General features: G+C 34.6%; 2 protein-coding genes across 2 annotated transcripts; one reads left to right on the top strand and one right to left on the bottom strand.

Annotated features, from left to right (window-relative positions):
* Nucleotides 1–1,332: 1,332 nt before the first annotated feature.
* LOC103973302 (vacuole membrane protein KMS1) lies at nt 1,333–9,940 on the top strand. Its single transcript, XM_009387829.3, has 8 exons — nt 1,333–1,575; nt 3,178–3,389; nt 3,623–3,701; nt 4,191–4,496; nt 7,052–7,206; nt 7,490–7,606; nt 9,141–9,326; nt 9,458–9,940. The coding sequence occupies exons 1-8, from the start codon at nt 1,524–1,526 to the stop codon at nt 9,620–9,622; spliced, it is 1,272 nt and encodes a 423-aa protein (XP_009386104.1). The 5' UTR covers nt 1,333–1,523; the 3' UTR covers nt 9,623–9,940.
* Nucleotides 9,941–9,944: 4 nt separating this feature from the next.
* LOC108951904 (uncharacterized) lies at nt 9,945–13,272 on the bottom strand. The gene is made up of 4 exons (XM_018821375.2): nt 13,004–13,272; nt 10,673–10,771; nt 10,429–10,541; nt 9,945–10,305 (listed from the first exon to the last, which is right to left on the bottom strand). Exons 1-4 carry the CDS (start codon nt 13,230–13,232, stop codon nt 10,219–10,221), a joined length of 528 nt encoding a protein of 175 aa, XP_018676920.2. The 5' UTR covers nt 13,233–13,272; the 3' UTR covers nt 9,945–10,218.
* Nucleotides 13,273–13,681: the final 409 nt, after the last annotated feature.

Raw genomic sequence — 13,681 nt, 5'->3', positions numbered from 1 at the left:
TTTTAGGGTGAAATAAAAAAATAATATATCTAATATAAGGAGTAGTCAAAATGATATAAAATTTTCATGAAACCTTTGAATAACACCTAACACCCAGATAGGTATTTATGATTTTTTTTTTTCTATTTTAGGAAAATTTTGATATTTTTTAAAATATTCAACATGTGAAAAGGCTATCTTTTTTTAAAAAAATTCTCTAATTTTTTGTTTATTTCCATCAAAATATGATGAATCTATGCAATGTGTTTTGACATTTGAGTTTTCAAATAGGTGAGAAACTTATGTTAAAAATTTAATCCAGAAAACCCAAGCCCTAATATTAGATACACTATTTGTAGGGTGAAATAAATAAATAGTATGTCTGATATAACAATCGATCAAAATACTGTGAAATAAAAAAATAGTATTTCAAGATAAATTTAACTTTTTAAGGGTCAAAATTAATAAATAAATTTTAAAATGAAAAATAATGGCCATATAGACCTTTCAAATTTATTTTTATGTTTTTATAAATATTTTAAATAATTTATTTTTTATTTCTACAATATATAAATATAATTATTTATTTTACTATTAATATTTTCTTAATTTATTAATTATATTGTTTCTATTTATTGTAATTCAATTTTTTTTTATGTTTATTTATTATTTTTAATAATATAATTTGATATATATCAGTATATTATTTAATATAATTTATTTTTGATATTAAGTTGAATTTACTGATTTTGATACTTAAAAAGTTCAAAATTTATCCAGAAAATATCATATATATATATATATATGATATTTTCTGGATAAATTTTGAACTTTTTAAGTATCAAAATCAGTAAATATACTATTTTTAAAAACATTAAAAAAAATAGACCATTCAAAATTATTTTTAATTTTTAATTTTTAAATATTTTTATTTTTATTTTTAAAATATACAAATATTGTTATTATATTACTCTTTACTTTATAGTTAAAAATTAGTTTTAAATTTATAATTTGAATTTTTATAATTTAATATATTTTTAATAATATAAATTGATATATATCAGTAAATTATCGAATATAATTTTATTTAAAATCAATCTAAGTTTTAGGTTAATTGAATCGGTTCATGGTTCATTAAAAGAGATAAAGAAACGATCCAACTTTTAAAGAAAAAAAATTAAATATTATTAAAGGATTATTTTGTCATTTCGAGAAATTAAGGTTCGAAAGTTCTTAAGGAATTTTTAAAACGATTTGTTTTTCGAATATAAATATAAAATAATATATATACGTATTTATTTATCTACATTTATATACTTTGGATCTCCGCGTAGCCGAGAAAGAAACGAGTCCTTTTTTTGTCGCATCCGTTGTGACACAATTGATGCGCCAACAATCTCTTTTAACTTTGCCTTTGGTTTGCCTGTGTCTTTGCCCCTTGCGAGTTGCGATCCTAATTTTCGCAACCCTCGGGCCCTATTGGATTCCCGCTGCGTGCCCGCGTGTTTTGGCGTCCCAGATTTGTTCCTTAGGGTTCGACGGAGATGGGTTCCAAGCAGGCGACAGCGGGCGAAGATTTAGGCCTGTTGATCGAAGGTAAGCATTTGTGTAACCAAATTCACTTGTCTTTTACAGTTTCGCAATGGCTTAAAGTTGCTGTTTTGGCGAAGGGTTTTGTCTGGGGGTGGTGAATTTGTATTGATTTAGAATCGGCGATGCTTCGATTTTTTTTTTTATCCCTTTCTTTCATTTTGAATGATATCTTCGTCGTCAGCCAAGTGCTAACACTGTTGGCACTGTGTATAGATATTTCATCCTGGTGGAATGGGCAAGAAATTTCATTGAGATGGTTAAAGATTTTTATTTACATTAGCAGCATTGTCTTTTTGCTGATGGATATAAGGGAATCATTTGACATTTGATTTGATTAAAAGGCTAAACATAACATGTAAAACTCAACTTGTTGAATTTTTGAGAGATGTTTGGAAAGTTGGGCAGGTTGGTAAGAGACCTAATTCATTGTCAATCCTGCATTAATTAGTCCTCATGGATCTATCCTCTTGTTTCATGCAACATCGAGGGCACATTTTCCTTTTCTGTAAGACTAATTTGGACTAAAAATATGGATCTGCATTTCTCATGAATCTTATCCACAAAATACTACTTCTAGTTTCCATTGGTGGTCTCTGAACAATGTTCGGATATAATTGTTTAAATTGAATTATATCATGAATTTGATGGTCTTTTAAGTAAATGGATATGGTTTTTAATCTGATAGATAAGTAGCTAGACATTTATGAATTATCTATGTACCAATTTAAGAACTAACTCTTACTCTTTTCCCATTATGCAGAAGAAAGATTGTTTTTACTTTGGAGGTCATTATAGTTTTTGTTATTGGAAGCTGGATAACACAAATTCTTAGAATTGATTATATATTTCCAGGAGCTTAGCTGTATACTAGATTAGAATTTTAATTTGATAATGTCAATTTTTAAGTCGAAACAAAAAAGATTGAACTTATGATTGACTGACTGATAACTTGTGATTGAGTTCCATTGTTGCTCTTAAATATCATTTGAATATTCATGGATATGGTTTTTAAGACAATATTATAAAAGTCCAGGACCATACCACTAGTGGTCTCATCTTTGACTATAGTCGTCGAGATTGACATCTTGGACAAATTATTATTTTTTATTGATATGGTTAGATGTATTACATCAATTAGTACATATAGACCAGATAAGATATTGATATGACACTTTTGCTTATGGAAGAAACTGCAAATATGCCTTTGGTTTCCTGCCAGCATAACATCTCAATTACATCTCCTGCCCTCTATTCAGCATCTTGGATTGACCATCAATGTGATTGTGGCAGGAGTAATCATCCTGATTTTAGTTCTTTGTGAGGAAAAGAACTCATGCTAGAAGTTAAGACAATTATCTTATTTCGGCCATGCATGATGGGATGTGACATGTTATGCAGGTGGCCACATACTCTTGCCAATCTTGGCAATGGTTGCCAGGCTAGGATGTGTCCACATCAAAGCAAAATTTTATTATGGAACAACAATAGCATATATATTGATGAAAATGATTTTCTGTTGTTTTGTTGAAAATTATTAACTATTTCTAAATATCTAGTAATGTTCTTAGATAATTTGTATATTAAGTTTGTAATTTTCTGTTGCAGAACTCAAGAAAAGACATCAAAGGGATTTGCAGAACTTAACATTGACAACTCAACCCTTGAAGACAATGTGGCTTTTCTTGTTTGCCACATTGCAATATCTTAGGCAGACGCTTCTATATGTTTTAAGGAAAGGTGATTGGCTTGTGGCATTGACTATCTTGGTAACAGCTCTTGGTCTCTTTCTTGTGAATGGTGATGTTTCCAACGAAAAGGTATTTGTTAAATTATTATAAGCTTCTTAGAAGAACAATTTTCTAAATATTTTTTATGATTATGTTCACTCACTTGGATACTCAAGGATTATGACTGTATGGAACAATAATTGTTGTTTTTTTGGACGTCGAGAAACTGAAATAATATAGAGATTTTTGCTAACTAGATGATATTGTTCAAATAATCGTTTTATTCAATTTGTTTTTGACCATGGTGATATTATTGATTGCAGCATGTTCAAGAGTTCCTAAACTACGCAACATTTGGTTTGTGGTGGATAGCACTTGGGGTGACATCATCAATTGGGCTGGGTAAGTGTATGTTGCATTTAGGAGTTGAGTGAATTTGATTATTCAACCTGTTCATTAATTTGGGCTGATAAACATCTGCAAAGAAGATTTATAAGAAGCATCTTAAGTATCATCTTGGTTCACAATAGAGCTTTTCTCTGTCTAATGGCATATAGCCTTTTGTATGTGATTAAGTAGAGTGAGAAACACTTATCAAGTTATCTTGCAGGGCTAATACATAATGGAACAGTTTATGAATTATCAACTAAACAAAATAACATCAACAACTGCCATGTAAGCTTCCTTTTGCACAAGTCCAATATATAATTATTAAATTTTGTGTATTCATTAAATTTATTGGTTCTATCAGAGCCATCTGCATGTACCAAAATCGATGCACTATTTTACTGTAATTAAATTATTCCTAGGCTAATTTTGTGTTTATCTGCTGATGAAGTATGGAACCAGTTCATAATGAAATGCTCATCAACTTTCCTTGCTTTCTGACAGGGTCTGGATTGCACACATTTGTGTTGTATTTGGGTCCCCATATTGCATTTTTTACAATCAAGGCCATGAATTGTGGTCGAGTTGATCTCAAAACTGCTTTATATGACACTATACAGTTGAAAAAGCGACCTTCATGGCTTGAAAAGGACTGTTCTGAGTTTGGACCACCATTATATGAATCATTACCTGGTTCCCTAGTCAGGGTTCCCATCAGCAGTATTCTACCTCAGGTTCAGCTAGAGGCCATTCTTTGGGGGTTGGGTACTGCCCTTGGAGAGCTTCCTCCTTATTTCATTTCAAGAGCAGGTATCTTTTGATATTTTTCAATACATAAACCTCAATTTGGGTTCTTGAAAAACTTTCTGTCAGCAATTTTAGTTGTAATTATTAAGCTAAAGCAATTAACATTTAATTTCACAAGGTTTTGAGAGGAGGATATAGTTTTTCTACAATTTAGGTTCTCTTATAACATGGCTTCTGAACATTTATATTTTGTCCTTATCAGCTAGTTGTCCTTTTAATATCTGTCTTTCTATCATTATTTTAAGACACTTGCTTTCTCTTTAACTTCCATTCAACAAGATGGAGAGATTGATGAAAATATTATTCGTAGAATAAAAACATGATGATTAAAATGGCAAGGGGCATCAGAAGTCTTATGTGATCATCGGATGCCTTTGAGATTAAAAGAAAAATTTTATAAGACAGTTATGAGATCAACAATATTTTATGGATCGAAGTGTTAGATAGTGAAGAAATAACATATACAAAAAGTTTGTGTTACCGAGATGAGAATGCTGAGATGAATATATGAAGTTACTAGGAAGGATAGGAAAAGAAATACTTTTATTCGTGAACAATTAAGTATCGCTTTGATAGAGAATAAGACGGGAGAAAATCGTTTAAGATGGTATAGGCATGTGCTTAGAAGACTTCCGGATACGGTAATCAAAAGAGGCAAAATGATTAGTGTTAGTTGGTTGTGGTACAAGAAGAGGTAAAGGAAGACCTAAAAGGACCTTAATAGAAATTATAAATAAGGATTAAAGTACTGTAAACTTAACTAAACATATGACTTTTTACATATTCTAATGGCACTAAAAGATCCATGTAACCGACCCCAATTAATTGGGACTTATGGCTTTGTTATTGTTTTTGTTATATATGTTTTATGCTAGATGCATAAATTCTAAATAACTAAATTTTGGGTGAGGATCCATGCACTATGCCTTAGAAAAAGGTGCAAAGGCTTAATTCATATTGTTGTTATATTTGTCCTTTTTTGTTATGTTGTTTGATACAAATGACTATAAGACTAAAGAGAAATATCTCTAAAAACAAAATGCAACATATTTGAAGAGATACATTTTGCATTAATACTTCAGGTTAGTCAGTTTTCCAGAACCCACCTCCTCTAGTAGAGAGGGCAGCCTGCTAAAACCAATCTGCAGCATGGTTCTGATTCATGAAGACCAAATAAAGCACCTTTAGAGGAGGATGCTTTGAGAAGAAGGTGAACATCCTTGAGGATATTTCTGCAGAAACCACCTTTGTCTCCAACAGAAATAATCTCTTTAGTCTGAAGAATCACCTTCAATTTAAAGAGCCGTGAAAATCTTAAAAACAATAAGAGTCCTTCACAAAGATCCCTCAATTCATCTTCATGTTCACATGCTATCAGAGAACATCTTCTCCAAAAGATCTCTGCCAGAATGGTCTCCATGCTAGCTTCACCAACACCCTCAGCGTAACACTATTGGAATTGATTTTAACACAAGACTAATGGGAATCCTTTTGAGCATCTACTTTGGTTTTCACTAGACTGAAATATATTATTGTCAAGTATCATGTATCTTTTTGTCATTGATCCTCCCAGACCTTGCATTGGCATCGGCAGGAGCCTTGTGCACTGGGTTGATTCATCTTTTTACCCTTGTAAGAATACAAAAAAAATGAATTTGCCACTTTGCGATAGGAAAGTGAGACTCTATCTTGTTTCTGACAGCCAACAATTTTTTCTCCAATGAATTCCTTTTTTCTTGGCATTGGTGGTGGCCTCATAGCATGGTCTTTAGACCAAGGTTTGTAATTTAATATGGCATGGTACTAACGACATTTAGCAGTCCAAGGACCAGGGTAGACAATACATCCAGTACAGGACTTGTACTGATTGGTATGCTTGGTACAAGGCCTATGCCGCCTAGTACAGTATGGTACAAGCCCTATACTTGCCTTGTTTTTGGTTTTTCAGTTTTTTTCAGTCATTTTTCCGAAACTGGGGGTGCATACTAGCATATTGACATGCTGTACATTGGTAAGGACCTGTAGGGTACTGGTCTGTGCCCTGACCAATACAATATCGGTACACGAAAGTGCAAATCTTGTTTTAGACAAAGTTATAATAGATGCATGGATTAAATGATTATTTAATGAACCATCAGAGACTATTCATCACAAATCATATCGTTATGTGTTGATGTCGTATTAGGTGCTGTTGTCATGGATTGATATGATAGTAGCTTAAGCATGACTTTGAAGTAGTGGAAAATGCAAGTATGTTGTCCAGACCTGAACCAGCAAAATTGGGGCTGAATGGGTGATATTTAGTAGCTGAATATCTGATCTGTTGCATCTTTCCATGATTACACCATTGCTTTTCTCTTTCTAGTTTACTAGTTTACATTAAACAAAATCTTCATTTTTATTGTTATATTCTATGATCTAGTTTTATGGTCATTTAAGTATTTAGAAGTTATTTGACATTAATTTTTTTTGGGTATTTTTCTACTGATTTCTTTTTTCTTTCCAATTTTAGACTAGTCAGTTTGATATTTGTTTGTATAACACAAAATGCAATGCAGCAAGCTTGTCTGGAAACAAATTGGAAATGGAGGAATTTAATGCAGCTTCATCAGAAGAAGATGGTTTTCTGTCTGCTTATGTGAATCAAATTAAATGCTGGCTCCTCACTCACTCCCAGTATCTTAACTTTTTAACAATATTAGTGCTTGCTTCAGTAAGCTTTCTTCCTTTTTCATATATAATATAAGTATAATATTTCATCTGTTGCATATTCTCCTCAATGCTAATTTGAATTTTTGTTTCTTTTAGATCTTGAATATGTAACTTGTGGTCTCATTTTATTTCCATCGAGGATAAATTTTCTTCTTTTCTTCTGCTACTTCTGTTAGTTCAAATTTTAAATTTAGTATTTATAAATGAAGCTGCTCAATTTGTAGACATAATTATTATGTGAATATTGCATCACTATTTCATGATCGGTGCTCAATGCAACTCAGGTACCAAACCCACTTTTTGATCTTGCTGGTATAATGTGTGGGCAATTTGGAATCCCATTTTGGAAATTCTTCCTGGCTACCTTGATCGGAAAAGCATTGATAAAGACTCACATTCAGGTAAGTCGTTGACCCTTGATCATTTTGAATTGTCAAGCATTTTGTGGAGTGTAGTTGCACTCTTCATATAAAATATGTGAACATTTTCTTCCTTTGATGACATTCATGCTTCATTCACTTTTTATCCTTTGTTTCATGAACTTTCTGTTTAATATTTATCAAGAACAGTGAAATAGTTTTCTCTCATTCACCATATATTATGATGTATTTTTAGGGTATGGTTGATTACTTAGGGAGAACTTTCAATTGAGAACATTTTCGATGGAATTTCATCATCAGTCCATGGGATGCAAATGCGTCTCGCAGAAATTTAATCGAACATGTTAACCCAATCCATGTATAATGTATTTAAATTAAAAAAAGGGAAATTTTTTAAGACATGACCTGTGGTCTCAGAGGCACGATGATATGTACCTTGGCTGGCCACAGCCTCGAGTGGAGAAGAGGCGTACTCCATTTATCCTTGCTTGAGCATTTTGTTCATTGCCTGCTTGAGCTCTGCTCCATACAAACCATCTTTCCCCTTCTACGGCTGCTGATCATCTCAGCCACCTACTACGCCGTCTCCATTGCATGCTGCTCCATGGTCCAATGTTGCAGCACTGTCATCAGTGCTGCCTCCTATGCCATGAACACTAATGATGGTGTTGGGCCTGACACCTGCTTCAGATGTGCTCTGACATCTGATGTGCCAAACTCTTCTTCTTCCTAATCCCTTACCAATGTGTACTCTCCATCCACCTCCTTTCATCACCACCTCCCTCCCCTTTCTCAACAACATCTTCCTCCAACAACAAGAGTTACATCAAGCGTCACAAAATGCATAACCTAATGAAGGAAAACTCATCCAGATGTGCTCCGACACCTTGCCTGTCCCCTACGTCACTGCCTTACAATCTTTCCAAAGAAGTTGAATGGCAGTGATGGAGTGACAGATCAACAGAGTAGCGTTGGAGCGATGTCTATGGAAGGTGACCAAAGATGAAGGTAACTTTGAAAATCCTTGATGAACACTCAACATGGTATTCTCAAAGGCACTGCCTGGTGGCTAAGGCTTCCACAATGCTGGATTTTAAGTGGGTCAATATATGCAGCTTTATCCTGTCACAAAAAACAGGTTATTTCTTAGACTCAATCCCAATAACTTGGATTGTAGAGGAGCGACCTTATTGTGAAACTAGTCCTACATTAACTTGTTACCCAGAAATACAGAAAAAGCGGCCAGAGGTCTTTTTTCCCATAGTAACCCTGTTTTATCCAATCAATTATTTCCTAGCTATTTGTGTTTTGTCCCCAGCAGGCCTGATCCCAAGCAAATTCTAGGTGATCCAAACAAGCTCATAATTGTTCAAAGCTTAAAGTCATGGGAGAGCTTACGCATCTAAATTTATGGCAGCATGAGTTGCACAATTTTTATAACTATAGGCTATATGCTTTTTTTAATCAGCATTCGTAATTGATTTTGTAGATAATTTTTTAGCATTGCCCTGTACTGTATTGTTTGGATGTACAAAGCTTTTATATGCTTTTGCAGACACTTTTTATTATTTCTTTGTGCAATAATCAACTCTTGGAATGGTTGGAGAATGAGTTGATATGGGTGCTTGGTCTCATCCCGGGTCTCCCTTCTGTGCTGCCCAATTTAATTGCCAAATTGCACATGGTTCAGCAGAAGTATTTGTCAACTCCAGTCCCAGAACCAACTCTCACAGATGGAAGGGTAAGCCGATTTAGGATAGGAGTTACTTTGTCCCAGCCGTCACACTTGTTTGTCTTCTTGTTATTCTATTTCAATGCAAATAAGCACTTTCATCATGGTACCATATTGATCTGATCTTTCTTATCCTTTAGGCAAAGCAGTGGAACCTTTCCGTCACTATGATATGGAATATTGTCATATGGCTTATGCTCATGAGCTTCTTTGTGAAAATAGTGACTGCTACAGCAAAAGGATACCTCAAGGAGCAGCAAGAATTGGAAATGACCAAAAAGAAACTGGCACTAAAATCTACCTGAGTCAAGCGTGGGGTTTTTCTCACCAATTTCTTTCCGGTCAAGCAACATTATGTTAAGATTCAACAGCTGCTTTTTGTTCCATGCCCTCAGTGAAGCTCACTGTCTTACAAGAAAATTATAAGTTGTACAGGGTCGGTATTATTAGATGGCAGGTCCTTTTTTATCACCTGCCTGAGCACGTTGTGCATTCAATTCCGCTCCTTTTAATTTTTGAAACGTGAGAATTTAGCAATAGCAGCAGCAGCAGCTAATTCTCAAGTTATCTGACCGTTGATTGTTTCCATAAGAGATTGAAGGATCAGTACCCATTATTTTTGTCGGTGCTTCTTTTGCTGTCAGTTTATTGTTTACCACAGAAATTTAATGAAGCAGAAAACTGATGTGCTGATACGGGTAATGGGTATCGATGCTCATGCCTTTGTTGCTTTTACACTCCGTTTATAATTGGGACATTTGGCTCGAATGTCACTGTTTTTTTTTTTTCTCGTTTTTGTTTTTAATTGGTGGAAACTTCATGCATGACTGTTCTAAACAAATTCCAGAACAGAAACCTCAACTTGTGGAACAAAATTTAGCATGACTGCAGTACCTTCAACTCACTTGGCCCGTATGAAAAGTTCTGGCTCCATCGCCGCGTGCAGTCCCCATGACATCATTCTCCGCACGTAGATCTCAGCAAGCTCCTGTGCATCAGAAAGTTAATCGACCGACTTCTAATTGCACCCTAAACTCATCATTTAGTAAATATCTGAGACTTCGATCCGTATAAGAAACTATATCTGGAAATTGTATGAGATACGGATTACTTTGGAATGCGTGACAAAGATGATTGCATAGCAGTTCTCCTGTGACTTCCAGAACAGTTTTTTGGCATCGCTGGTGGTGAGTGATGGAAAAATTTCTGGCAAGGCCTTCGCCACTGCACACAAGATGTCGACCATTCATTATATGTGACTGCAAACTAGATAATGCTCATAGGGAATTTTGGACTAATGCAATCTACCAATGGAAAAGAAAGTTACAGGCCATGAACCATCTGTGCTTCATTACCAAGCACTTCATTATGGCGATCGTCGCTGATCAACAAAATATTGTAGAAATTTCCATGGTGATTTGCTATCCTTTTCCTATGCCCTCGCTCATGACCACCTAGAGAATCAAATCAAGGTCAGGAGGTTATCATGATGATCAATCAGTACTGTTGACAGACCACTGGATGCTAAGGCCAGAGAAGACAAATAGAATATGTTGTTTCATGAATTGCCATGTGCAATCAGTCGCAGCTATTAAGAAATTAACTCACACTGATTTAACTCGCATGCATTAGTCATTCTCGAACCAAATGCAAAAAAATCATTCTGTGTGAGAGCAAACATTACAAGAACAACATGGGGAAAATGAGAATTAAATTGATCCATATTGAGTGATCATTATTGGAGTCCCAAAAATAATATTTTTTGTTTGCAAGGTAAGACAACATATATTAGTCCTCCCCAAATTCTGAAATTAATGGGATTTGTGCATTATATTGTCTTTTTTTCACATAACAAAGTGATAATTGGACTCTTAATGTATAACAAGCTCTACTAAATTCATCCTTCTACACACCCATATATCATGCCTGTTCTAGTACATCATCAAGAAGTAAATCAATAACGACTAACATGGAAGGGACAACTTTAAGATGATGATTAAGTTCTTTACGATCCTTTAAATCATAGAGTGAATTTTTTTTTTGCATATTTAAAGTATTTGAAAAAAAAACTTACTGAGAAAACACACTTGATGGCAGATTGTGGTAGACATTTTGTTTTCTTTGTTTTTCAGGAATAAAGCGATCGATAATAGGGCGTTTCAGCAATCAAGTGAATGGCCATTATGACTTAGGCACTAGGTGGAGCTGATTAGAAGGATGTAACCATAGAACAGTGCAACTAATGCCGAGCACAAAAAAGTAAAAGATTTTATCATATGTTGGACACAAACAATGTACTGGATCTTAAAAAGCATGGGAATGTGTAAACATATCAAGATCTACTCAGAAAAAGAAAAATTAAACAACATCAACCATTTCCTTGTGCTACATCTAATGTATTGGTTTGTGCTGAAGAGTTTCAGTGCAGATTTACTTCCAAGTAACTGAAAGATAACAGGTTATTGTAGAAAAAACTACAGGATTAAATAAATAGCTCCTAAGCAATTCCACAAGTTTCAAAAAGTACCTAGGAAGGACACAGGATTTCCTCCAATTAGGTTTCAAGAATTCCTAAGAAATTCCATAAATAAGTCACCGACACACCTTATCTATATAAATAACAAACACAAAAATGATTAACTATATTTCATTTAGCTAACCCTCCTAATTAAAACTTAAGTTTGATTTTCAATACTTTTCAAAAGTCAGTCAAAGTAAAATACCTTCGCACTGTTTTTTGTCATGCCTCAATTTAACTCCAAGTACAAAACGTAGAATAGGACAAGAACTTCGGCATATGTGTGTGTATATCAGACAGCTTTTAGTCAGTGTTCAAAAATCCTTTGGTCAACAAAGTACATTTTTATTTTAGTGCACAGAAACATGACAAATGGTAAATCAATTGTCATTTTCGACAGAATCACTTTTGTAGAATAGGACAACAACTTTGGCATATGTGTGTGTACATCAGACAGCTTTTAGTCAGTGTTCAAAAATCCTTTGATCAACAAAGTACATTTTATTTTAATGCACACGGTGAAGACAGAAACATGATAAACGGTAAATCAATTGTCATTTTTGATAGAATCACTCAAAGTGGCCATCCGAGAGAGAGAGAGAGAGAGAGAGAGAGAGAGAGATTTAAACATGATAGCAATTTTCAAATTATAGATGATTTCTTATTCACTAATTTCAGTCAAACTTGGTGGACAAACCATCAGCATTAACTGTTTACTTGTTAAAGATTGTTAATCCTAAGATAAATAACTGCTCCTAAGTTCTGTTAGTTTACAAAGGCCCTTACAAAACCAACAAACGGACTCTATCATCGCTTCAACAAAGCTAAAGATCGTAGAGAAAGAATTAGATAACACCATCTGCGAGGTTTGGAGGAGGAACAAAGCCGATAGACAAAACCAATCAAAGAAACCATCAGCTTTTAATAGTCTACTACTTCAAAGATGGCAAATGTTACGATGGTGAGATGCTCTCGAGTTCCTGTTAATCTGCGAATCATCAGCAGATCAACACAAGGACAAGTGGTAACATGGTCAATCACAACAACCACATTATCATCGCCGAATCAGCAAACTGGACATCAACTTCACTTCGAGAAAGCTAAAGACCGAAGAGAAGAATGCCAGAAAGATAAAAAAAAGTAGGACCAAGAAAGGATGAAAGATCACCATCTGCTAAAGATTCCACACAATGGGGAGTGCGGACGGGTGGCGGCGGCTCCAAGAAGGGGAACTTGGTGCTGGAGAGATCCAGCTTGGCACATTCGCATATCATTGGCGCCGACCTCTGTCGCGCTCCCAGAAACCGAGAGAAGACCGTGGATACGGCGCAGAGCGAGGGCTTCGAGAGTTCGAAGGGAGGGCTGGCCGTGGCAGCCATCAGGAATCGGATCGCCATGAGAGAAAGAGAGGGTGTTTTGTTTGCTAGGGATCGGAGACGACGGGTTTTGAAACGGTTTTCGAGAGAACGGCAAGGGCATTAATTATATATATATATATATATATATGTATATATATATATATATATATATATATATATATATATATATATATCACAGAGGAGGGAACGACAGTTGGTAATTGGGGCTTGCAATTTTATTTTTGTCTATATTCATATGATTAGTGTATAACTTTCAATTGAGGATTAATATTATTTAGCAATTGGCAGATTGTTGTTAAACTATTTAGAAAACATTTGCCAGTTTTGGGCAGCTAAGGAAGCTATATTCCACCAATCCTCTTGGAAAAAACAAGCAATAGTTGCAGATTCATCATATAACGAGTAGCACAAATGATCCTCGATGAATGTTCTCAGCCTTCAAGGAGCTAAATGTGATCACATATATT

Source organism: Musa acuminata, chromosome BXJ2-1 (genome assembly GCF_036884655.1).
Source record: "Musa acuminata AAA Group cultivar baxijiao chromosome BXJ2-1, Cavendish_Baxijiao_AAA, whole genome shotgun sequence".
In the NCBI taxonomy this organism is placed as follows: Eukaryota; Viridiplantae; Streptophyta; class Magnoliopsida; order Zingiberales; family Musaceae; genus Musa; species Musa acuminata.
This window is presented reverse-complemented; position numbering and strand designations above follow the sequence as displayed.